Source organism: Protopterus annectens, chromosome 2.part2 (genome assembly GCF_019279795.1).
Source record: "Protopterus annectens isolate FY-2018-M chromosome 2.part2, PAN1.0, whole genome shotgun sequence".
Taxonomy (NCBI): domain Eukaryota; kingdom Metazoa; phylum Chordata; order Ceratodontiformes; family Protopteridae; genus Protopterus; species Protopterus annectens.
The window spans coordinates 1,115,800,611-1,115,828,110 of NC_056730.1; the positions used below are offsets into that span (position 1 = coordinate 1,115,800,611).

The 27,500-nt window shown below is 38.4% G+C and overlaps 1 protein-coding gene across 13 annotated transcripts in view; it reads left to right on the forward strand.

Moving 5' to 3' along the window:
- Positions 1-27,500, forward strand: part of PIP5K1B (phosphatidylinositol-4-phosphate 5-kinase type 1 beta) — a 1,685,295-nt gene that overhangs the window by 1,435,142 nt on the left and 222,653 nt on the right. For all 13 annotated transcript variants that reach the window (XM_044064337.1, XM_044064336.1, XM_044064340.1 and 10 more), the window contains 3 exons: positions 20,457-20,540; positions 20,627-20,675; positions 23,560-23,644. In XM_044064337.1, the coding sequence (XP_043920272.1) occupies positions 20,457-20,540; positions 20,627-20,675; positions 23,560-23,644 (218 nt within the window). The remainder of the gene's footprint in view (positions 1-20,456; positions 20,541-20,626; positions 20,676-23,559; positions 23,645-27,500) is intronic.

Consider the following 27,500-nt stretch of genomic DNA (forward strand, 5'->3'; position numbering starts at 1 on the left):
AAGCTTGAGTCTAAATGTGCCAAAAGGCCAAAGGAGGCCTAGCTTGTGTATTCACCCTTCTGCATTTCTTGGTTATGACAGCCACCAAGATCTTCATTGTTTCTTTCACATGCCTAAGGAAATGAGTACGGCAATGGGCTGTGAGTTTTTGGGAGTCACCGTCTTCTCTTGATGGTAGAACCTTGCAGCTAGGACATGGACTGGTGAGCAGTTCCTACTGATATGAATGTGAATCACACCTTTTTTGTAGACAAAACTATTCTTTTGTTGAAGAGCATTTAACTGGTAGGGAAGAGAACCTATCTTATCACTTTCAAAACCCAGTTGAAGTGGTCTTCCTAAAGAGAAGGCTGGATATCAACCAGTTGAAAGTTCATGCAAATGCCCTGACTTGAAGGCTGTGGAGGGGATGCTGCTTATGGACCCCCTCCTCATTTTGCCAATAGCAACTCTAATTTTTGCTAAACATGCAGAGGAGTGCATACTCATAACCCCTGTGCAGAAAGGTAATGCAGGACTATCAGTGGACAATAGACAGAGGCATCACCTTCTGAGCAGTTCACATTCTAGGCAAAGTGGTTTTACTGGCATTCTCTTAGCAGTGCTTTCTCAGTCCAGTGCTAAAGGTGAGGATCTGGGAACGTGAGAACCATGTTTACCTTTGAAATGCATCTCAGTTGGAATACCCTTCCTGATGGGGATTACCTCTGTTTACAAGATATTGGACTTTTGGACCCTTATCTGTAGGGAACCATATCTAGTATTTCACAATGACTGAGTGGTGTATAGAAACAGCCTACTTTTTTCTATGAGTGGTATAATTTCCTTTTTGGAGAAAGAAATCAGGGGGAAAGCCCTTCATAACCTGGACATGCACTGTTTGCTCAGGTTCTACTTGAAGAAGTATAATGGTTTAAGAAGACGGAACAGTCATTCATCTCCTTTGCTCTGGGAACAGAAAGGTTTACACTTGCCAAGCAAACTCTTTCCAAAGTGGATTGCAGACTGCATTATCTTTTGCGGTGTGGATGTGAGCTGCCTAGCGGGTAATATTCCTTCCTAAGGCTACTCTATCTGAGATGTAGTTACTTCCAGAACTCTCTTTCAAAATGTCTCAATTTTTGTTGGTTTTGTTGAAATTAGAGGGTCTGTATTAGATGATCGAACTTTCAAAAGTTTGACCATCATGTGGTCGACACCATATGATTGAATTTTTAAAAGTTCAAACATCTAATAAAAAAAAAATAATAAACTACACAAATAACATACTTAAATGTTTTGAGTAGGGAGTAAGCCCCCCTGCACCCCCACATTACCCACTTTTTAAATATACCAACTTCAAGATTGCACTACAGTGCAGAAAAAGGAAATCTTCCCATTCCATACTGTACGGAGATCTTCGTTAAAACGTTTGAACCATATGACAAAATCCAAAATTAGAAAAGAGTGCTGAAGTCAAGATTACATGCTAGATGACTTGGATTATATTAGTTGTGAGAGTGCTGAAGGAACCAGCTGGTGAAGTGGGAGCAATGATGAGTCATATGCCTTCCTCACCTTTCATGGAGCAGAGGGTCAGGGGCATGATTGATTATTCTTGATGTCATGGCCCCTGGTGGGGATTGGGGCCACTGTCATAGGTATTAGCAAATGGGTCTATATTACATTCTCGAAAGCTGACAATGTCGAATCTGACATTGCCAACACAAGAATAGCGAAACTGCAGAACATTGAAGAGGTAAACAGAAATCTCCGTAAGGGGAGATTTCCATTTACTTCAATATAGTGTGGTCTCGGAGTTGGTATATTCAAGTAACGGGGGGTGTGGGGGTGCAGCCCCCATGGGGGGGGGTGCATGGGGGCTTGCCCCCCCCCTGCCTACACCATTTAGTTTTTTTTTTTTTTTTTTCCGGAACACCCGCGGTGGTGGAGCTGTGCTAGCATTGTCGCCTCACAGTAAGAAGCTGTCCGGTTCGACTCTCAGTTAGAGCGTCTTCTGCGTGAAGACATGCGCTAATGGGCATACCTTCGTTGAAGGTTGTGCGTCAGGGCTGGTAACTCGGCACGTAAAAATCAACTACCAGTCATTAGCGGACCGGAGCTCCGCTGTGGCGACCCCCTAAAAGCCGAAAGACACAACAGCAACAATTTTTTTTCGGAACATTCGATGTTTTAACAGTTTGATCACTAAGGGTAGACCTTTAGTGATTTGAACTGTTAAATATTCAATGTTCTAATATAGACCCTTAGCAAACAGAAGGACTGGACAGAACAGTTAAAGTGTATGCCACTATGGACATGGGGTTAAATCCCTAACAACTCCCTTGTGCACTTTCATCCAGATGCATTATCCAGCCATCCAGCATGCAGGGTGGAGTTGAGAGTAATCTAAAAAGACATAGTAAACTCTGTGGTCAGTACTAATGATGCACACTTCCTCTCCTAGCTGCCTTCTTACCCTTGTATTAACTAACTTATTCCAACAGGTAGTGACTGGTAATTTATAGTCTGGTGAGTTAACACTAGCCAGAAGATGCAGGAATAAAGAGCCATGGAGCACAGACTTCCAGCTGACACCCTCCTGCCACACAACACAAAACGACAAGTCAAACAGTAATGTGAGAACAAAGCCAAAATAGGAACTCACCATTGCTGATATTTGTGTCATGGCCCCTTGGTCATCTGTTCACTCTTTAACTAAGTATTATCACTGGTAACATGACTCCTGGAGTTGTCCTTTTTTAGCCCCTTTGTACATCTAGACTGAGGCTTCACGGCCTTTAAACAAATTTAAATAAAATAAATAAGTAAAAAGCCACTGAGAAAAAAAATTCAAATAGGAGTAAAAGAGGCAACAAACCCAAATTTGTACACTGTCAAGAGGGTCCCCCTAAGTAGATCAACTGATAAATTAAGACTGTTTCTACATGTCAAGAAAGCAATTTTTTAAACACCTTTTTTAATTTGTGCTGGATAGATAAGATCCAGTCAATAGATGCCAGATTCCAGTCCCAAACCTTGTAAATGCTAAACAAGCAATTTAAAAAAGAGTTTTTGTCTCTTTGTTGCAAAAATAGGAGGGTGTCAGAAGAGTGAAAATCATAAGCCATTTCAAGGAGATACATAATGTAGTTCTTGGATGTAGTTAATCATAGCCTCACCTCAGGCTTCATGCCCACTGAGTGGTGCACAGCTACAGTTATCCTACTGCACAAGGGGGGATTCACCTTGGATCCTGGGAACTACTGCCCCATCAATCTGACGAGCCTGATCTGCAAGGCCATGAAATGTATTATCATGGAACTTATAAACAAAGACATTGGCAACCTTCAAACACTGGACCCCACCCAGTTTGGGTTTGTGAAGGGCCGATCTTGTCTCCTGAACCTGATTTACTTCTTTGAATCAATCTCCAGAGCTGTGGACGAGGGTAAGGTGGTCCACACACCCTATCTGGACCTCGCCAAGGCCTTCAACACCATCCCCCACTCTGGAATCATAGATAAACTTACTAAGCTGGGCATTAATCCCTACGTCACTCGATGGGTTGCCAACTGGCTTACTGACAGAACCCACACTGTAAAAGTAGCCGACTCCAAATCCAGGTCCAGACAAGTGACAAGTAGAATATCTCAGGGTTCAGTCCTGGGACCACTCTTGTTTGGCATCTACTTCTCTGAAGTACAGGCCAACACTAAGAGACTCTGGCTAACAAAGTCTGCAGATGACTGCAAACTGGGAGCCATTATTGAATTCCCAAATGATGTAGATATTCTACAAAAGGGCCTTACAGAAACAGATGCTTGGTACCAAAGCCATGGTCTCAAGCTCAATGCCAAGAAATATTTAGTTATCCCCTTTGGTAAAAAGCATGTACCCGTGAATTACCACATAGGTGGCAGTACACTAAATACTGAAAGTGTGATAAGAGACTTAGGGACACAGGTGGACAGTGGTCTCACCTTCGATAACCACATTGCCACAACAGTCAGGAAATCCTTTTATGTGACACATTTCATCACTAAGGGCTTTTCATCCAGAAAAAAGTAGGTCATTGTCCCACTGTACTCATCCCTCATTAGACCCATTATAGAATACAACACCCCGTTTGGTATGTACGTCTCAAGACATCTGCAACAACTGGAAAGTCCGCAGAAATACCTCACTAGAAGAATCAAAGGCCTAAAGCAGATGCCCTATGCTGACCATCTAAAAAAACTCTAGCTATACTCTGTCGCATATTGTCTACTCAGTGGCAATCTCTGCTTAACATAGAAGGCCATGTCAAACCCAGAGCTGTTGGACATGCTCCATGTAAAGAAATCCCAATCCCTCAGAGCCACATGCTCCAGGGATCTAAACCTTGTCATCACAATGAACAAAACATGCTGGAGGGATAGATTCCTGATCCTGAGACTCCCCAAACTCTGGAATAGATTGCCCATACACGTCAAGCAGAGCGCCTCTTTGGCCCTCTTCAAAAGGAACCTTGATGATTGAATGGGTGATAGGAAATTCACCCCAGGGATCATGTCAGTCACCCTGCTAGGCAGGAGTACAGGGAAGTAAATATTGTGAGAAGAAATAGCCAGGGAATTGTTATGGCTAGGCTTGTGTAGGCCCTAGGGCCGATAGCCTAGTACCAACCTATGAACCTATGGATTGTTGTGGAGATGCAAAACAGACAAATTAGATAACAGTTTCTTCCCACAGGCCATTAGACTACTAAACTCACACTAACTCCACACCATGTTGAACTCTGAACTCTGAAAAAGGCTGCTGAAAATTCCAACTGCAATACCTTATATTTTTTGTGCAATAATATTTCTGTGCAATAACACCACCACTGAGCTTCTTAAATTCATATTTTTGTGCTCTAACCAAAGCTGTAAAGCAACTGTGCAATAATGACTGCCTTGAATAAAGTCTTCTGTATGTGCAATTAATGTGTATAGTAGTTAAGAGTTTAAGGAAATAATGTGTATCATGTCAGTAGTAGCTGTTGTACTGTAGAATGTCTGTATGTGGAAATGCCTCCACCTTGAGACGGAGTAACAAAATTTCATTCAGTGATGCAAAAGTTGTATAGTCTGAATAACAATAAAGTTTACTTTGACTTTTGAGATGTTTATAGGCAGAATTAATGTGCATTATTTTAAGTTTGCTACTAAATTTTCTTTGGAGAGGATCACTGAAGCAGTAAATCAAAACATTTAGGTTATGTTCTACCTATCTTGTCTTCATCTAGATCAGAAATTTATTAGCAATCCTGTATTCTATATGATGACTTTAACTGGGCCAAATCTATCATTTGCACTCATATCTATCCAGCATTGTTAGAAACCTTATTCATTTCTGACACTCATTCTCTCTTTAACAGTTTCAGCTGATTCATAGTGAAATTGTGGCTTGCCACCACTGTCAGTGGAGTTTTCCAGGCTAAAGGAGAAATGGAAGTAGGTTGTCAGGCCTTTATACTTGCACACAGTCATACCTGTAGACACTTGATTCAACTCCTGCATGTCTTTGGAACGTGGGAGGAAAGCAGAACACCCAGAGAAAACATAAGCAACCACAGGAGGGACATGCAGGCTCCACAAAGAAGGCACCACAGCTAAGACCTGAACTGGAGAACGTCTTGCTGTGAGGCAGCAATGCTACCTGCTGCACGAATGAGCCACCCCATTAGCATCAAAGCAATTTCAGTAGAATAATGACTCTTGCCGATTTACCATTTGTTATTTTTTCGTCAGAGATCTTCAGTAAAACTTAAAATAACTATGAAACTGTGACTGGGGTAGGATAGTTTCAGTATTCTTACACAAGTTTCTGTATTTAAGACTATTTTAACTGCCCTTCCTTTGATATGGAAAACATTAACGTAGAAAAAGCAGGAGAAAAAGGATATTTTCATAGGGAAAGGAGGCTGTCACACAACTAAAGAAATAAACATCTGCTAGTATGTGTGAAGCGCATACTGTTTCTCAAATAACTCGTATATTTATGGACACAAAGTCATTTCTTTTAAAGTGCCAGCACTGTTATTACCAATCACAGCACTACCAAAAGCTAATAACCTAGAAACACCTTTATCAGTATCTATATTGGTCTCCTCTTAGACCATACTGGGTCTAAAGGTTTCAGTGTTAGATAAGTCCAGTACCTCAGTGATTCTTTATCAAACCAGGGCTTTCCGTTTCTTCATGTTATACAGGATCTGACTTGCTTCAAACTCCTGTGACTATAAATACTTTACAAAATATATTTAATATTGTACAAGAAACCACTTATGTTGTTACCTAATTTGGATCAATGTCAGTCTATAGCCAGAGCACAGAGATGTGAGAATTTGCAAGTACATACAAATGTTAAGAAAAAAGAGGAAGGAAAATTACTAATTTTCTTGATGCATGTAATGACGTGAAAGATTTTTTTTCCATAAGGCAAAAGCAAATCATTCTTCTTTTCAAAATTCTGCAAGGGAGAATTTGTCTTAATCATCAGGAACTTCACAAGATGACACTGTTTTATGGATACCTTAAAGTATATGGTTGTGCTTTTCATTTGGCCTGCAGGAAATCCTTCTTCATTTGGAAAGAGATTCAGGGGAATGATGAGATTCCTATTTAAAGTGGGAAGTGTCTCCATTATATTATATCTTAGAAGATATTTTAATAGCTAATAATCATTGATGTGATACTTGGCCTGGTTCCCCTCCTATGTAGGCTGAAAGATGAGTAAAGCACCTTAACATGTAAGATTTTTATAGTGTACATAAACCTGATTCTGTTACTATTTCCTTATCTACATCTAATCAATGTGGAAGAATTGTGACCCCTGGGCAACCTTGCCTTTTAGTAAAGGCTCACGATTATTAAATAAATCTGAGGCAAACATTTACAGTATGCTTCCAGTACGTAAATGTTGGGGCACTTATTTGGTATCCTAGATATTATTCAGGAAAACATATGGTCTGTTTTTAAAGATAATATTACTAATGGAAAAGCAAGGTTAGTTACTAATGCATATTAAATACATGTGCACACACTGAAACGTATGTATGATGCTAATTCCACAACAAAAGCTGCTATGTCAGCAGTTGTCCTAAGAAGTCTTCACTGGGCAGTCGCACACAGAGCTGTAGTGGTTAAGACCTTTGTCTAACAGCTCCAAGGTCCAGGGTTCAGTTTTGACCCATTATTACTGTCCAGGTGGAGTTTGCTTGTTCTGAATGTGTCTGGGAGGGTTTTCTCCAGATACTCCAGTTTCCTTCCAAAAACTGGTTAACTGGCTACATTAAACTGTGCATAGATGTAGCATTTATCCTTGCCTTCATTGCCTAATTTGTGTCTGAAGAAAGGTCTCCAATGACTGAATTACTTAGCTAGTTAACAAATGAATTTAAAAAAACAGCTTAGAACTGAATGTGATAATGAAGATTGTCAAAGGCAAATTGATGACAGCTTCTTTAAGTCAAGAATGTTTGTTTGCTCAGCCACCAGATGGCATTATTATGGCTTTTGAAAAGAAAGATAAAAGTGGATCTTCCTTTAAACATATCTACCTACCCCATATTCCTGTGTAACAGGGCATTTCTACTCTAAATAATAAATCATTTTATAAGAGGATCTGTCTTACAATTTCACCAACAAAAACAGATCAATGAGAAGTTCTGAGACAGAAGTTCAGGTTCCTCAGTTAAAGGAAGATTCATCAAGAAATCTTCAAAATAACTGCTACTCTTGTCCCTTCATCTTTTCTGGAATCTGTAGGTGATAAAATTAAGAAATTGCTGCCTGTATTGACTACCAGAAACAAATGAGTTTTCAGGTCTTTCACCAAGGCTGTGCAATAGATATTCTTCAAAAAATACAAATGCCCCTTGCTCCTCAAACAACTTCCAATCCAGTGCAACAGGCTTTATACAGCACCTCACTTCAGGTTTATTTTACTGCTTATTCCTTAATAATGTTACAGTAACTTAACATACTCATAATGAAATGAAACAACAATATGGGTAAAATTAAACACTTTCATCCACAAACAGCCCAGCATTAACAAACAATTAAACTGATAAATTCAAAGCTTTGGGAACACACTTCAATGATGGCAACTTTGAATTCAAGTAAGGTATGGAGAAACTATCCTAAAAGATAGGCAGACCTATTGCCAGAATGTAGTTGTTCCAAAGTCCACAAGCAAACTGCTTTTATAGATTTGATAAAAATAATTAGTTATAATAACTTTTCCAGTTTACAGCAGTCCACAAGTCTGAACAATATGGTTGAGATGACATCAAGCTGCTTGTAACTAGAGGTATGGCTGTTCAGCTTCTTCTTCAGTATTTATTCTGTAAACAACATGCATACATTTCTTAAATAGTATCAGTTATGTCTTGCTCCCTCAAAACAGTTAAAGAATCCATGTCTAAAAATGTTCAGATTTTTGTGTTCAAAACGTCAGACAGAAAACTTGCACTCACTACACCTTAAAGTTGCAATGTTTGTTTTTCTGTGCAGGCAAACTGTACAACCAGTAATCTCTTATAAGTGAAGCAAACATATTGCTCAAACTTGGAACCAAAATAATAAAAATGACCTGTTTGTTGATAATAAATCTTGCTTTTATTAGTATTCATGAGCACACTTGTTTTGAGCAGTTTAGTCTAGGGAAAAAAAAAACAATTCTTCACTCTAATGCAAAGAGTATGTAGCTAGTATGTATACAACAAACAAGGAAACACCAGAATGAGACACAGGAACCACAAAACATTATGCAAGTGCTAAAATTGTCACAAAGGAACTGTGGGAAAAAGTCTAAATGCTAAATAATTCCACAATACTAAGATGATAATCACAGTAAGAAACTGAGCCTAGAACAGTACTGTGTTCAATACTCAAGATCAATAAGTTCAACAATCAGAATGGGCTAGTAGCAAACCAATAAAGGCATCCATGTTGTATTTATAGGCAGTAATCTACCACTATCTTCACATAAGTGCAATTCCAGGGAAGAAAACAAAGAGGTCAAGACTTGTATTCCAGACTATTTGAGTACCAAAAAAGAACAAGACCCAAATTCCAATTTTAGAACTTTCAAACTTGAACAGTTACTTTTTCATACAGCACAGTTCATATAAGGCAACCATCCACATGGAAGATGTGTAATGCTCTATTTGAATGAGACATTTTCACAGAAGATAACTAAGGCTCCAGACACAGCACCATGTTTTTTTTTTTTACTCTACCATTTAGATTACAAACAGTCTCATAGTATTTAAGAAATGTTTAACTCAAGGTTTTTCATATCTAAGAAAGCAAAACATCACCATCTTTCCCATTTGGAATATTGTTTGATGGTAACAAAGACAGAACTGTTGTTTCATTATAGAGAACAATCTTGTTCCTTCTGTCTGTAAGCATTACAATATACTACAAAAAAGTTGTTTCTGTTCCTTTAACTTCAGTAATTTTCCTATAAGTAGTCATAGATAAAGGTTCAATGAAAATTTTCTCTACACAGGACAATCAAGTGAAACAAATATTTCTGACAGTCTTTGCTAAACAACAAAAGATCATAGCAAGACAGTTGCCTGAAACCTTTGGGATCAATATCTTTTTGCATCCTCCAGGTATATCATGTAAGACTACATATGGTAACAACTCTGGGATACCTCAAAAATCTTTGGACTGCATAGGGATCTACTGTAAGTGATGATTCCTCTTTCTCAGCACATAAAGAAGTAAAGAATTATTGTGGTAAACAGACGTAGCAACGTTATCCATTGGAAGGAAACGTCTTTACCTATCAGAGAGAAATTGTTTGGAATCAGATTCTTCCAATTGTGGCTGTGGAGAACACTTCAGAAACTTGTTATTATAGAGCAATTAATCTTTTAGGCAATATCTCTTTATATTGGTTTAAAACACTGATAGAAGTACAGTAGTGCATATTGCTCTGATAGCTTTCTATGACAATTTTTCGGCAAGCCATATCCAAATTAGAACAAATAGCCATACAGTGAAGTCATACATAGACAAATAAGGAAAAAATAGATATTTCCAGTTATGCAAAGAGGCAATCAAAGTCTGGGAGATAGCTGTACAGTTCAGCCTGCATCTTTCAGCTATCGATGTTTTAGGTGTTCAGAATAATTCAGTGTATGTTCTGAGCATAAAAACAGCATTGTAAATGTAAACTAATTTTTAAAAAATTAAAAAATAGAAATTAAGATTTAATCTACAGTTTAGCACTTTCATCTAGTTAAATGAAACAGACTTCATCAGAACTGTTCTCAAATAGACATTACTGCTTTAAATAAGCTCTACATTAAACGTAAAATAAATGCTCAGTAAACCAAATTACAGCTATTCATATTAATGATAAATAGTTATAAACAACCAAATGAAAATGCTAAAGTTCTGATGGTTTGTGTGCCACTGGGGAACTTCTTTTGTTTCTCAGTTTCAATAATTACCTCTGTAGCTAAAGTCCTAGAAAAGTTGTTCTGTAGGGAAAGAATCTAATTCCTCCAAGCCAGGCATACTTTATGAGGACAAATGTATGGATTTTACACTGATTTTAATACCTCAGCTGTCCTTCCTATTGTCACTAATACAATATACAGTAGCCTGGGCAGTAGAGTCTTCAAAAGCAAAAGCTTCTTTTAACTCAGAACCTCTGTTCACTGTATTGATAACAGCTCGCTACATACTCAATTTACCAACCCCATCTTTGTATGAACATCTCTGCAGCTTTAGCAAAATTCTTGGAGTGTCATAGTATTAGTCACTTCCGGTTTGAATTTGGTGACACCAGTCTATCGCCGATCCCTACAACTGTTACATCTGATGTTCTTTAAGAACCGTTACTTTATCCTATTCTTTCTTCCATCTTTATTTTCTCCCTTCCAGCTGATTTTCACTAAATAAACATGCTACTTTACACTGGCGATCTCTTTCTCTTCTGATGATATAAACAAGCTCAAAACATTCTTTAGGAAGATTTTCTTACTATCTACAGCTGGTACTCAGCCAAAAAACTGACACCTATTCTAAAGCCAAAATAATTTCTTCAGTATCCCTCAAAGATGGACTAATGTTCAATGTCCAGTGAGGCATGCGACAAACATTAACTATGTCTCACTGACAAGTATATACCTATAAGGACCTAGGAATACTGCTAGACCCTTCCCTAGCTTTCAATGCATATACTGGAAATATTATCAGTGAAGTGTTATATCAACTAAAAGTGCCATATAAGCCTTTCAGATTTATTTCCTCAGAGACTATATACTATCTAGCCAAAATATTCAACTACCAAAGTCAAAAAGTTTACTTCCAGTAATTGTTCTAATCATACCTCTCAGCCTCTTAGTACACTTCTGGACAAAGCCAGACATAATGGTGGGGCAAATGTCTGAATTAGGGACATATTTTAAATGTTGCTTTTATAAACTTAGAAAGTTATTTGATTAACAGGTTTTGTATTAACAAGCATTTCTGAAAGATATGAAGTCTGAAACTCAAATGTCTGTCATTATTTAGTGGCTTCACTCCTCAATAATTTACCAGAAAACCACACGTTATATGAGGAACAGATTAAAGATATGAGACCAAAATCTGGATAGTCTGTGAAATTCTGGACCATTGAAAGATATGATTCTAGATAACACATCAAAGTCAATACACATAAAAAAAAATCATTAAAAATGATTTCGCAATTCATTAATCTGCCTAATAGAAAAACTCATTACTGCAACTTCCTAAACTCTAGAAACACCCTACCCATCAACCTGAGGGCCAGATACCTGATCTGTGCATTCATATGCAAATGTCCCTTTTAGGCTTCAGTCCTCCACTTGGCCTCCTATTAAAACCTTACAGAATGTCTTACCCACTCAGAAATAACACTTCATCAATCTGCAGTGCCCTTCATTTACTTTATGTACAACTGAGACAGCTTTCAGCAAGCTTGTTGCAGTAGTTTGGAATACCCTACCTCCTAAAGTCTGAAATTGCCCAGAATGCAAATATTAACTTAACCATATAACCATAACCCTCTTAACCTGCTTCTCTCTCTTCAACTGTCTAAACAGTATTTCTTGCTTGCTTACAATTATAAATTATCTATTACATGTTCTTCAACTGTACCACACACACACACACACACACACACACACACACACACACACACACACACACACACACATAGAAATTTAATCCTAGAAGGTGTAGGTGTACTACATTCAGAATGTTTAAACACTGTAAAAGTGTAAATCATCTGTGATGCAGTCAGTACCTTAGTTCTTATATTGTACATAATCAAGTTCCAATAATTACTGTACATTGGATACATTGCATATAAACTGATTCTCCTGCATTTTCTTTGCAGGTGTAACTTATTGTATCAACTGTTAACTGTAATTAGGTGTCACTTCTTTATGAAATCATGCCCCTTCAGGGTAATAAATTCTTGAAATTCTCCCCATTCTTTGTAAAATGCTAATAAATGTGTGATTAATATAACATGCTTTGCAGAATACTTTGTGGCATTGTTGCCTCACAGCAAGAGGTTCTCCCATTCGATTCTCGGCTTGGGTTGGGAGTGCCTTCTGTGTGGAGTCTGCATGTCCTCCCCACGGTCGAGTGGGCGTTCGAAAGACATGTGTTGAATGGGCGTGCCTTCGTTGAAGGTTGGGCGTCGGGCTGGCAACTCAACACCATAAAAACTAACTGCAATCATTAGCGGACCGGAGTTCCGCTGTGGCGACCCCACAACAAAAACAACAACTTTGCAGAATACTTCACAAACTGCCTGTATGCTCCTCACTGTTTGTGGTAATTAGAATTTGTGTAATTAGAATTGCAAAACTCAATTCTGTGATCCATAAAACTTGGAAAATTAAACTGTACGTTAAAACAGCACATTCCAGAAGTCACCTCCTACTCCCAGTAACACAGGGAAGCTCCACACTCCTGCCACACACACCTGTGCTATATATGTACTTATCTCCAAGATCATTGTATATCTCAAAGTAGGAGACTACTCTGAGATACTGCACATTCAGAATAAGCATGAATCCCTCACATTCTGACTTGCGGTGATGTAGTTCCAAGGACTGCAGTTAAAGATTCTCAGAATCTCAATAGATACTTTGTTAGAAACATAGTCTCAGTGGCAGTTTAGGTAAACACCTCCCACTTTAGCACCATAAAACTGCATGTACTCCATCACAGGCAGATTTGGAGATAGCAATGCAAATATTTAATATTATGGTCGTTTTTTCATAGCCCAGTCTCAACATTTGTTAATATCTGAGTAAATGAGCATGACAAACACTCACTGTTACTGTGTTTTTGTATATCCTACAGACACGTTCTGCTTTTTGACAGTCAAGAAAATGTGTAGCATTCAGCTATAAAAATATTGTACTCATTAGTATTCTAAGACAAGATATACCAGTGAAGCATTGTTAAAACATAAGATGTGTATGAGGGCAGCATGCTAGTCATGTTTTTCACATAAGTTGTAAATCCCATCCTTGTTCCTTTTCCCCTTACATGCATGAAGCTAACCTCATTTACATACAGCTGTGGATTTTACTGAGTAAAAATTCTGCCTGCCAAAGTCAGATGTATCAAGGAGCATCTACAGGCATACATTTTACCACAAGGATTAAAATATCTGCATACCACTTTGCACCTGCAAGCCTAAGGTACCCTATTGCCTCAGATTAGCACTTTCTTTCCTTAATAAAAAACTCCATATGGGGGGGGCAAAGGATTTATTACTACTGTAACAATGTGAGGTATTGCCAGCTATGCCAGGAGAAGTAGGACCGTGGTTGTATAACATATGTCACCACAGTTAGCTGGAATTCAGTAAAGAATTATATGTTATTTGAATATCAAACTGATTTATACAGTTGCTTGTGTTGAAATGTATTTGTAAAGTTGCTTGTGTTAAAAATGTGCAACTGAAGGCACAAGCAGAGCTAGGGAACACAATATATGCCAAATAGCCGAGAAGCAGTAAAAACACTTTATTACACTGCACACTTAGAAAATAATAAATAAAAAATGATCATATAATGAAATTGAGTGCTTTCGTCTCTGTCACATCAGAGACTTCCTCAGAATAACACTACAATTAGATTACTCACTTTTATACAATCATATTTAAATTCACGCCCCCCCCCCCATTTCATGTAACAAGCCAACCAGACACTCTAAGCAATAACATATGTAAATGAATTAAGTAAATGAATACTTACATTACACTTTATCACAAGAAATATATAAAATATAAAAATAAAAATATGTTAAATATAAGATATAAAAATGTATAATTCCCACTGTCCAGTTGGGTTAATTATTCATTTTCACTGTCTTGTTTTTTGAAATTGAAAGCCCTGGCTAGATATTTTTTATTGTAAGTGTCAAGCTAGTGATGGAATATGCAAGCAACCCTTTTATATTACATTGTATATATTTACATAGTTATATCCCTTTTTATTTATAAAAAGGTTTTTAATGTTTAGTTTAAAGCTTGTACTTATCACTCAAGTACTATGCATGACCCAATTGGACAGTGGGAATTATACATTTTTATATTTTATATTTAATATTTAATATATTTTTATTGTTATATTTTATATATTTCTTGTGATAAAGTGTGATGTAAATATTCATTTACTTAATTCATTTACATATGTTATTGCTTAGTGTGTCTGGTTGGCTTGTTGCATGAAATGGGGGGGGCGTGAATTTAAATATGATTGCATAAAAGTGAGTAATCTATTTGTAGTGTTATTCTGAAGAAGTCTCTGACTTGACAGAGATAAAAGCGCTCAATTTCATTATATGATCATTTTTTATTTATTATTTTCGAAGTGTGCAATGTATTTTTACTGCTTCTCGGCTATTTGGCATAAATTGTGTTCCCTAGCTCTGCTTATGCCTTTGCTTGCTCGTTTGTGGTGGTTCCTTTGTGTTTTATGTGTTAAAATGTATCAAAAATGTGTCCTGCTGGACAGAGGAAGAAATGTACATGTATTATTGTAAATGTTGAAATGTATGTATTGTAACAGAGAAAACTGGAAGAGAAGAGGTTAATCTCAATCCACCTGACTTTGGAAAAATAGTAAGAAATTAAATTACTTAATTTAGGCCATAAAGATTGTATCTTACAGTTCTCAATACAGCTAGAAACAAAATGTCTGTACTAGGAAGCTTTCTGCATTGCCATTGGGGTGAACCAATTGCTACTCTGGAAGGGTGGAGGTTTGACATTGTCTTATGACTTCCAGGAGCTGCAGCAGATCTTAGCAAGCTTGTGTGTTTTTGTGTGTGTGTGTGTGTGTGTGTGTGTGTGTGTGTGTGTGTGTGTGTGTGTGTGTGTGTGTGTGTGTGTATGTGTGTGTGTGTATTATTGACAAATATGTGATAAATCCTGACAGCTTCTAGCCAAGGGGGAGAGCTGCATGGGAACCAGAAGTCAGATAACCAGATGTATAGGATGTCATTCTGTAATCCATCACTAAAGTAATGATTTAATACTAGCTGAGACTGAAATCTTGGAGCACTCTGTTTTTGTAACCTGATAAAGAAGGATCTTTCACCTACTTCATCTTGCATTGCTCTAGTAAGTAACCAGGAAATAACAATTCTTTAGATCAGTCAGGAAAATATGAGATTAGTTAAGTATTGTTTTTTCTGTAACTGTGAACCTGTCCACCAATACTATTTTTAATGTTTCCTGTGATTGAAACTCTGGTGTTTATTGTAAGTAGATGTTTATTATTTTCATGTTCTTTTATTATTTATTAGTAAATATATTTAAACTTTACATTGTGGCTGGTCCTTTACAGAATATTTTAACCTTTGAGAATACTTGTTATTTATTGCTTGCATCTGTTGATGACACTGTGGTCACTCCTGAAAACCTGGCTGTTTGGTCAACATTACCATTTGCATTAATATTAATTTCAGTCAGTATAATTGAGTACCCTTGTAAGAGCCTTCAAGTAGCTGGATTTGGGGTGTCTATTGGCAGTAACTACCTTATAGGGTGGGCAGAAGGGGCATAGCTAGTAAATCTGTGCCAGTCTTTTTTGTGTGTGTGTGTGTGTGTGTGTGTGTGTGTGTGTGTGTGTGTGTGTGTGTGTGTGTGTGTGTGTGTGTGTGTGTGTGTGTGTGTGTGTGTGTGTGTGTGTGTGTGTGTGTGTGTGTGTGTGTGTCTGTTGAAAATCAAATCTCAAAGTGTGTGTATGTGTGTGTCAGCTACTTGGAGCAGAGACACTAAGCACTGGTCTCACAGAGAGAGTGGTGGAGAACTTGGCTTGGACACTCAGCTGAGGTCTCAACTCTATAGCTGTGCCAGTGGGAGAGACTTACTGAGGACCTGGAGGGAGTGTATTCCCTGTGTGCTCTTAAGGCAAATTGTGCTCGATGCAGAGCATTGCATTTGTAAATACTGGGTGCATCCATTTTTGTTCCAGTTGAACTTCCCTCTCTAGTGCCAGTGGTGAGGTTTCAGGCTCCTTGATTACTGGCCCAGAGTGGGGACGTCACAACTATTTTTAAAAGTATTTGATCCTTTTACCAGTTCTGTCATTGACTGAAACTGTTTTGCAGAATGCCTTGCAGGGCAGTAATAGAAGGACTGGTGGCTAGATTTATAATATTATCTGCATAATGCATGTAGGTAATTGTGGGTACACCTATTAGTAAGTTATTAATATATTTGTAAAAGAGCAGTGGGTTAGCATTGAGTCATAAAGGATCCTAGTATTTAGTAAACCACTGTTAGAAGAGTTGTTTCATGGAAAACTACTGAAAGAGTGTGGCATGCCCTATGCCATGTAGGCTTAGATAAGCTTTATTAAGAAATAACGTGATATTTGACTAGGAAAAGAAATATTGGGATCTTCATTATCTGTGAAAGCTAAAAAATGAAAATGAAAATGAAGAAATTGAAAGACACTGATTGTTTTCCAGGTAGTATCTGTAACTAGTAGGTGATATTACTGTGTAAAAACTGTAGGATGACGTTACTTAGCTTGGAAGATAAAGTTTCCTAATCCACCGTGCTTCTAAATGCTAGGAGTCTAAACATGAAACTGCACTCATTGCAAGCATTCTTAACCCTGGAAGATACTGGCATCTGCGCAGTCACAGAACCCTGGTTCAAAGCTGCGGAGAGCACCCCAGCCTTACCTGGTTACTCATCCTATCATACATTCAGACCCCAAACCGTGGGCAGTAAAGCCAAAGAAGGTGGAGTTTAAATACATATTAAAGACACACACACTTCCAAGCTGGTCAAATAGTATGACGCACAGGAGACACTCCAGGTACAGTTAACCATTGACAAGACCTCTATTCAAATCATAGCTAGCTACCAGCCCCTAAATTTGACTCAAGATGCCCAATCCACCTATCTAGATCTCCTTAAATCTATCAAGATTCAACCTTTACTCTGATCCTGGGTGACTTTAACTACCCAAACATAAATTGGAAGAACTACTCATGCCCAACACAAATGCCCAGAGATTACACAATTTGGTCAATGCAAACACCTTGGAAGAGCTAGTGGATACCCCCACAAGAGGTGATAATATCTTCAACTTGGTATTAACCAACATGAATAATCACTGCATCATCTCTATAGTATCATCCTCCCTGGTAAGATCCTACCATAAACCAGTCACTTTCGAAGTCACTATCTCCCTGATCCCCATCTGGCTAGGGTCAAACAAAAAAACTTCTCCAAAGTGATTACAGCCTCCTGAGAGATGATATAAATAGCTTCATAGCCCCCTCCCCTTCTGTAGAAAATGACACCAATATCCAAAACTACATCAAAGCACTATACAAGCATTTATATAGATGTACTGAATCAGGAATACCCGACAGGACTAAATCATCCTCCGCAAGGAAGAGTAAACCTGTCTGGTGGACATCTGCAATAAATAAACTCTATAACAAAAGGAAAAAATTGCAGTCAGGACCAAGAAGGAGCAGGTGCCCAATTGGAAACAATCTCTCCTTAGCTTGAACACTATTGAAATCCTCCAAAGCAAACTTCGAGTTCATATTGGCCACATCTACTAGAGGCAATCATAAGGTCTTCTTCACATATGTCTGCAATCTCAAAGGAAGCACCCAGATCTGCTTAGAACTGGTGGTCAAGGACACCACATATACAAATGATGTAGACATAGCAAACTTGCTGGCTGACAGATTCAGCAAAAACTTCACCCCTGTGTCACCCCATCAGTAAATCAAGACAACCTCAGTACCTGCCCCCTTACCCTTATAGCTAGGGAACAGGTCATCACTGCTGTCTCAAAGGCAAAAAAATACAGCCTCCATGGGACTTGATACCATCCCAGGCTGCATCCTACATGAACTCAGGCAGGAACCTGTAGCACCATTAGGCACCCTATTCAGGCAAAGCCTGAGTACCAGCTTTGTCCCAGCGGAGTGGAGGACAGCCACTGTAATCCTTTTACACAAAGGTGGTGCGTCCACTGATCCAGGGAATTATAGACTCATCAGCCATACTAGCCTGATCTGCAAGGCCATGGAACAGATTATCCTAGACCTCATTAACAAGGACATTGTCAACCTCCAAACACTTGATACCACACAGTTTGGCTTCGGCAAGGGGAGGTCATGTCTGTTAAATCTGGTCGACTTCTTTGAGACAGTCACCAAAGCCATGCATGAGGGGAAGACAGTGCACACCACCTACCTTAAGCTGGCCAATGCCTTTGACACTATTTCCACTTGGGCATAATAGATAAACTCTCTCAACTAGGGATCAATCTGTATGGTACCAGATAGGTAGCAAACTGGCTCACTGATAGAACCCACCTAGTCAAAATAGGGAAAGCCGCCAGGGTTCAGTCTTGGAGCCTCTGTTATTTGGGATATACTTTTCTGAGGTGCAGGCCAAAACCAGTGGGCTATGGCTGATCAAGTTTGCAGATGACTGCAAGCTGGGCGCTACCATCAATTCCCCTTGTGATGTGGACATCCTCTAAGAGGGTCTCACCCAAACAAATGACTGATGCCAGAAACATGACCTCAAGCTGAATTCCAAAAAATGCATCATCATCCCCACTACGGAGAGTGACGACCCCACAAATTATCACATTAATTATGTCGTAAGCACTCCATTAGTCATGAGGGATTTGGGCACCCAGGTTGATAGCAACCTGACTTTTGACCACCATGTTGCTGCCTTTGTACAGAAAGCTTTCTACATGGCTCACCTCATAAGTAAGGGTATGTCATCAAGGGACAAGGCGGTCATAACATCCCTGTATTCTTCCCTTAAAAGGCCCATTATTGAGTACAACACCCCTTTCAGCATGTAGCTCGCAAAGCACATGCAACAGCTGAAGAGGCCGCAGAAGTTCCTCACCAGGAAAATCCAGGGCCTCGAACATCTATCATACACAGATAGGCTTAAAGCCCTGTCTCTCTACTCAGTTTCATACAGACTCCTCAGAGGTGACCTCTGTCTGGCATACAAAGTGATCTCAGACCCCACCTTGATGGGACTGCTGCATATCCACATGTCAAGCTCCACTCAAGTAACCCGCACGAGCATCCTCATCCTGGTCTGTGACATCAGTAGGACCCGTTGGCAGGACAGATTTGTGTCCCAGAGACTCTCCCATCTGTTGAATAAACTCCCTCTCCATGTCAAGCAGAGTACCTCATTACCCATTTTAACCACAACCTGGATAACTGGATGGGAAACAGAAAATAGAACCCTGGGATTCCACCTGTGTCCCTTCTAGACAGGGGCATCGGGTGCTGACTTGTCTATACATGGGCTAAACTCTTGGCTAGGCTTATAAGGGCCTCAGAGCCATTAGTCTAGTAACTTCCTGTGATCCTGTGATCACAATATGTATTGGTCTGCTGTGTAGTCAGTTGATGATGTCCTTTGCGAAAATGTTTCTGTGCTTGATAATTGATACCTTCTTTTAGATTAAGGTTACTGCATCTTTCTCATTCTGTTATACTGTCTCTTTTCAAACATAGAGTGCCATCCCACTGTTTGCATTTTGTACACATTAAATGTGATTTTGTTTACCTGCCATATATGAACTGTAGGACATACAATCAAGCAAGCAAGCACACAAGTAAAATAACCTAGCATGACATAGTGAAATGTTACAATGCACTGTTGTCCAGTTATAGAAGAGAACAATAAAAAGCTACAAAACATTTTTGAAATGGTTTGAAATTTTCAGACATTTAGAATTTCATTTTGTACCTAATGCTTATGTAATTCAAGTACCACACACTTTCATGGTTAATTATCACTTTCACTAACAGTATGTATAATTTCTGCTTCATTTAATGTTATGTCTTGTGACTTGTTTTCTTTTCTGGAACATATTGATCTTGGTGTTCTGTGCATTCTGGTTCTAGAATGGGAGGTATACCAGCTAAAACCCATAAGGGAGAAAGGCTGCTTCTCTTCATGGGCATTATTGATATTCTGCAGTCATACAGGTATGGTATGATATCAGTATGCATCAGTTGTTTCACTTCCCTTATCAGTGCAATCACTAATGCTCTCTCTTGCTTTCTGTTTGAAGGCTAATGAAGAAGTTGGAGCACTCGTGGAAAGCTCTGGTGTATGATGGAGTAAGTAGACATCAGCACAATGAAATATCCATAATAGCAGTATAAAATGCCTAGGGTAGGCTACACTGACTAGAGAAGAAGCCTGTGTACTAGGTTTTGAACCAGCATCACCACAGTAGCGATCTACACTACAGTGATTGGAAGAACTGTATATCATAACTCCTGTAGCTGAAAGCTGCACAGTAACTGATTCTGAGGGTACCTGTGAAAAACATTTATATCTCAGGGCTGTTCTGCATTTCAGAGACTCAGATATTTTGAAAACAGTAAGTGTAGCACGAATACTCCACTGCAATATTAAAATCTGTGTACTGCATGTAAGCCAAAATTACCTTCCATAAGACAAACTAATAAAAATTTAGAATACATTCTATAAATTCATATCTTCTTGGCTCTGTCACTGAAAATGCACAGTAATCAAAGGCAGACTGCTGAAGTAATAATTAGATTTACACCTGCATTGCTACTGATTTAAGGTGAGGAATGCATATTTTATTTTATTATGCATTAATTTGCTGGCTGTGTAGGTTTTTCTGTTGACCATTTTCATCTACAACCTCCGATGAGTTCAGCACATATACAGCTGAATGTCTAGTAGTGAAAACAGAGCTGTGACAGTCATTTGTATTGCCAGAAGTAAATAGTGAAATAGTATCAACATTACGAATGACTTTCAACTTCTTATGTTATACTAAATGTATATATTGAGAAGAAAACAACATAGCTGCAATGGAGGGGAGTAGCCAGAGCTAAGTTACATGTATTTACACATTTACCTGTTTTGTTTAATATTTGTTAACTGATTAAATCTGATTGGATTGAGGCCCCATCTTCAAATGAAGCCTTAGGGATCCAAATACTCTCGCAGGATAGGACAAAGATATGTAGTGAATACAGCCAAGACATAAAAAGAAGAGCAGGTAAAACTGCATTCCAGCTGGGTGACACAGAAGAATCAACTCTTGACTGTGATCAAGATAATCTCATTTCAGGTATCAGCTTAGACATTGGAAGAGAAAGGCAAGCAAGACTATGGGAGTAAGTGGATGACACCAGCTTGCCCATCCTTCTGAAAGGGAAAAGTGGTTCCAGTTGGCTGTTTACCTCCATGGAAGCTGTCACCATGGCACTTGATAATAAAGTAACAACTTTATCTGATAGCGCTAGTTACAAGAACTTGTTACAAGTTCTTGTAACTAGCGCTATCAGATAAAGTTGTTACTTTATTATAGAGTGCCATGGTGCCTGTTTACCTTTTTTTTATACATTTTGTCTTTCCCTTAAGTATAATTTGCTTTATCTAAGTTGTGGAACTTGTTTGCATTACTCCCTCAATGGAAGTAGCAGCTTATGTGGCAGTGAAAAAGTCAGAATTGGAAGACGTGCTTAATCCTTCCAAGCCATTGATGGTAGCTTCATTGGTATATGTGTGGTAGCATACATATGTATGAGGGAAGGCGCGGAACACCCTGCTGTGATATGGGAGCTAATGTCAGCCACCTTGGATTGGAGTTGGGGCTTAATAAGAAAACCCATTCTCCATGTTAATTAGTTTCCTTATGAGCCCACAGATAGTTGAGTGGCTGCAGGGGGAGTAGCAAACTATTCTGACTGGTACACAGAGTTAAATGTTACTGCTGGGATGACTTTTACTGAACAGCTTCCTCTTTGAGAACCTATATTTACTCATACACTTATATTAGTGTGTATGTTAATTTAGCTTCAGATTGTGAAATTCTTCTTGGAAGTAGTATTCTATTATTCATTGTAATACACTTTTGGTACTTTCAGATGGAGAAATGCACCTGCATATCTGTAAAACAGTTGCACTTTAGATTATATTATTTCCAGGTAGACTACAAATATTTTTTAGTACAAGTCTAGTGAAACACCTTCCTATAAAGAGTTTGATTTCCATTTAAAAGGAGAAGACTGTGTCAGTTTGTAAGTCATTATGCATACAATATTATGTTGTTTTTACTGGCGGTGGATGCTGAGAATTACTGTAGAGTGCTGAGTCAGAGAAGTGTGTTTATGCAAAGTGACAGTGCCTAAATAATTCATTGTGTTTGCATGAAGCAAGCAATATATTTGAAAAAAATAATGACTGCTTGCTTAATAGTTTCCGGGGACCATATGTTGATGCTTGCATGTAGACTAGCATTCTAATTAAAGAAAAATTGATAAATAAATGATTATTTAATTTACTGTATATCTAATTACACCAGAGGGAAACGTCATTGTTAGCTTCCTGTTTCAAACTGCTTTTATATTTATACATTTTTTTTTCAGAAAGTCTTGCCTGTTGCCTGATGCAAATATAAACTTCCAAGTATTTCAGTGTATTGCAAGGAATAGTTTGCAGCATAGAACTGTAAAGTTTTGAAACATGCAGTCATAGTTTGAAAAGTCAATAGAACATTTTAGTTATCCACAAAATTTAAGTCACCGAGAAACATATTTTATTTTCTTGAGCTCTGCATGCCTCAGTAGTATATAATAATTACACTAAACCACCATCTGATGATGTTATGAAATGGTAATCTGTTTTGACATATTTGTCCAGTGCTGAAACTATGTGCAGCTGTTAAGCAATTTTGCGAGAAATGGTATGGTAGTTTGTCACCAAAACTGTGAATTACACTTACCTGACATTTAGAATCCGAATGGCACCACCTTCTTATTGTTAATCTCCTCTAAGTCTTTGCACTTCGAAATAATAAGGTGTGTTATCCATTCCTCCTCATTCAGAATCCAGTGAAGTGAAAAATGTTACCCGTTCTTTTGGTGAGAACTACCATATACAAATTATTTCTTAATGTAATGCAAGTAGCCAGATACGACATACTAGTAATGATCTTTCTCATCTATTTCTTTTTTTTAGGATGCTGTTTCAGTCCACAGACCTAATTTCTATGCTGACAGATTTTTGAAATTTATGAGCACTAAAGTTTTTAAAAAGATTCAGCGTAAGTATCTCTATTTACTTGCTATGTCATAACCATGGCCAGCATGCTTGCCATGTTTATTCTAGGGCAAATAAAATGGTTCCTCTCTGAACTGATACACCTATATTTAATCTGCTTTACTTTTGCACCGTTAGTTAACTCAAGTAATGCAGATTATTTATACAGTGCCTACTGTGCAGTCAGAAGTCTACATTTCAGAACAGTACCAAGGCAACACTCATTATCTGTAACACAGTTATTAAGAAATGGTATCTTGCCACTTGTTCAGTGGTCATCTGCTTGACTAATAACGTTTGATCAAAATATGCATTCACTGAATGAGATTGCTGCATTCAGGGTTGATCCCTTCCCTCAAGGTGCAGTAGTGACAGAGATGACTTTAAGTTTTGGGGTGCATTTTACAAAACTTCCTGCATTTAGATGAGGGGCTTCCTCCCCATGAAGAAGCCAATTTTGAAAAGCAAGATTATCAGTTTGCTTTAGATTCACATTGTCTGAGTATTTTTTTGATGAACTTAACACCTCAAAAAATACAGCATTATCAAAGTTTAAATCCCTAAGCTGTGCCTGGCCATACACGCAACTAGCAGACTTTCAGAGGAGTTATATGTATGCTGGAAACCTCCAGTAAGCTGTTTTTAAAGAGTGGGAGATGACAGAAAGAAATACAGGCCTTTCTGATTCCTCAGGACTCAAGCCTCTGAGCAGGCATTTCACATGCATTGTGACATTGAAACCTTGCATACCTATCTTGGTTGTACTTGAAACATCTAACCCCCAGATCTCTACATGTACCAGAACTTGTAGATTGTCCTTTTTCCTGTAAGCTTGTTCTGATGGCTTAGGCAGTTGCTGCTGTGGGTTCCATTATGCCCATGTGAAGGGCTAGGTGCCCATGCATATTCAGTTACAACCTTTTAGCGAGGTAGAGGTTTCCCTTTCTCCCCTTCTCCTCAGCAGTGTTAGTCTCCTAGTCTGCCAGCCAACTCCTCCTGTCTTCATGCAGAGTACTGAGGACTTGTTCCCTTACCAAAATAAACATGCCAACATTTTATACATTGTGACCTTGCATTCATTCACCCATTTATGAAAGTAACCAATGATTTCTGCTGGTCTTCTTTGCTCTCTGAACTTTTTCTGCAAGCTTCAGGAGTCAGTTTAAAACATGCATTGTAAATTGTTCCTTAACTTTAGCATAGTTTAAGCAATTAACATCTCTTAGTTTAGAAACTGCATGCATTACTTTACCCATGAGCAAAGGCATTAAAAACCTCCCCACTGCCCATGGTCATCTTGGTATTGATTACACACTCTTACAAATATGCATAAAAAATAATAAACATCGACCCCGCTTTATACTGAGGAGAAAGTATGCTGGCTTGTGCATCTAGGGTTCAGTATCCCCTCCTCATGACTCATGTGCCCCCTTGGCAAAGGTTGATTATCTCTCATGATGCTGACATGCTCCTATCTTTCTTCTGCCTCCAGCTGCTGCTGCAGACTGTCAGCTGTTTTGAGTTGCAGATTTCTTATATCTAGTGCCAGTATCTGTTATTCCAGTTCTGGTCTGAGATCCTCTACTGGTGGAATAGATTGTTCTTTGTCTGCATCTTGCACACCAACTCACCTGCTAGGAGAAGATCCTTGTTAAATTTCACTTTGTCACTCTAAAGGAAGGTGTATCGGACAATTTGAATTGTAGGCAGAATCTACTGGTGTGAACATAAATAAGAATTAAAATATTGTATCTCAAACAGTGGCACTGGGAAAAGAAGGTAAGTCTCAAAATAGTTAGCTAATGAGAGGTTAGGAATGCGAAAGGAATTCACGGTGTAAATTAAAAGAGTAAATATGTAAAGGAATACTTGCAGCATCAGAACGCTGTGTTGATTAATACACATGCATAGAACTGATGTCTTGCATGAAAATGCTAATTTATTTAAAGGTTTGGGAAGCTACTCAGGAGGCTATCATGCCCAGTTAGTCCTGATAATTTTGCCAGTTAGACATTCACCTAGGAAAGTATCAGTAACTCTTAAGGAATAAAAATGAACACAAGCTGATGTGAATGGAAAGTTGTCATTTAAAAGCAGTCAGAGCTTACAGAATGGGCGAATGATGTAACCACCACTGAGAAGCACAAGAATTATATTGATACATTTTATATATATATATATATATATATATATATATATATATATATATATATAATTTTTGGTATATATATATATATATATATATATATATATATATACTTTAATCTGCAAGATCATAGGATAATAGGAGGTTACTAGGCTATTGGCCCTGAGGCCTTTATAAGCCTAGCCAAGAGTTTAGCCTATGTTTAGACAAGTCAGCACCCAATGCCCCTATCCAGCAATGACATGGGTGGAATCCCAGGGGTATATTTTCTGTTTCCCATCCAGTTATCAAGGTTGCGCTTAAAAAGGGGTAAAGAGGTACTCTGCTTGACGTGGAGAGGGAGTCTGTTCCATAGATGGGGGAGTCTCCGGGATACAGATCTGTCCCGCCAACAAGTCCTGTTGATGTCGCAGACCAGGTTGAGGCTGTTTGTGCAAGTTACTCAAGTATGCCAAACAGAGGTCTCCTACGAGGAGTCTGTATGAAACTGAGTAGAGGGATAGGGCTTTTAGACTATCTGCATATGGTAGATGTTGGAGGCCCTGGATTCTCTTGGTGAGGAACCAGTGTGGTCTCTCCAGCTGCTACATGTACTTTGCGAGATACATGCCAAAAGAGGCATTTTACTCAATACTGGGACTTATAATGGAAGAATACTGAGATGTTATGACCTCCTTGTCCCTGGATGAGATACCCTTACTTATGAGGTGGGTCATATAGAAGGCTCTCCATAAAACGGAATCAACATGGTGGTCAAAAGTCAGGATGCTATCAACCTGGGTGCCCAAATCCCTCATGATGGATTGCATGCTTAGGACGTTATTAATGTGATAATTTGTGGGGACGTCATTTTTCCCAAAGGGGATGATGATGCATTTTTTGGTATTCAGCTTAAGGCCATGTTTCTGCCACCAGATTTAAATAAAGTGATTAAACAAGAACATTATTCATTGCTTACAGCTGAGAAAGTAGTCTCAGCTGTCCACCACATTCTGTCCTTATACTCTGTATTGTATGTAAATGTCTACAGGGTACTCTTAAGTGGCCACTGTGCTGCAGGGTCATAACCCTTCATAAATGTTTACTTTGAATAATCATACAATAAAATGTTATATTTTCAGCAAACAACCATTCAACAGAAGCATAAAAGAAAGGCAGTAAATAATGCTAGGTGTACAAAGATGCCATAAACAGTGATATCTTTATGATCAGTGACTGTTCAGCAAATTAGTAAAGTATGTGAAAACATAATGCATCAAATAGAATAGAGCCTGCTATTGTTCCAAGGTGCTATTTATATGTATTTTTAAATATAACTTAAAAACTGAATTCTGAACATGTAACTATATAGAAAAAAATGTTAATGTAGTCATAGTCTTAGATGCAATACAGGGATCCTGACAGATCAGGCTAGATGACAGAAGCTCCAAGCAGCATACAATCACTAAATCATTACGAAGGTACAGATTAGTGGAACTTCTATTTGGTGTTCTGTCAGTACCAGAGACATCCCAGGGAGCTGGTGCAGTAGTAATTGAAAGCTTGGATGGTATTGGGAACATAATTAAATGATCTGTTAGTGTAGAAGACACACATTATACATCAACTGTTCTATTGAGAGGTGAGCTATCAATTTTACAAAGGCTGTTATTTAATGATGATAAAGTAATTATCATTATACAGTTGCAAGACCAAATGTAAAACAAATTACATG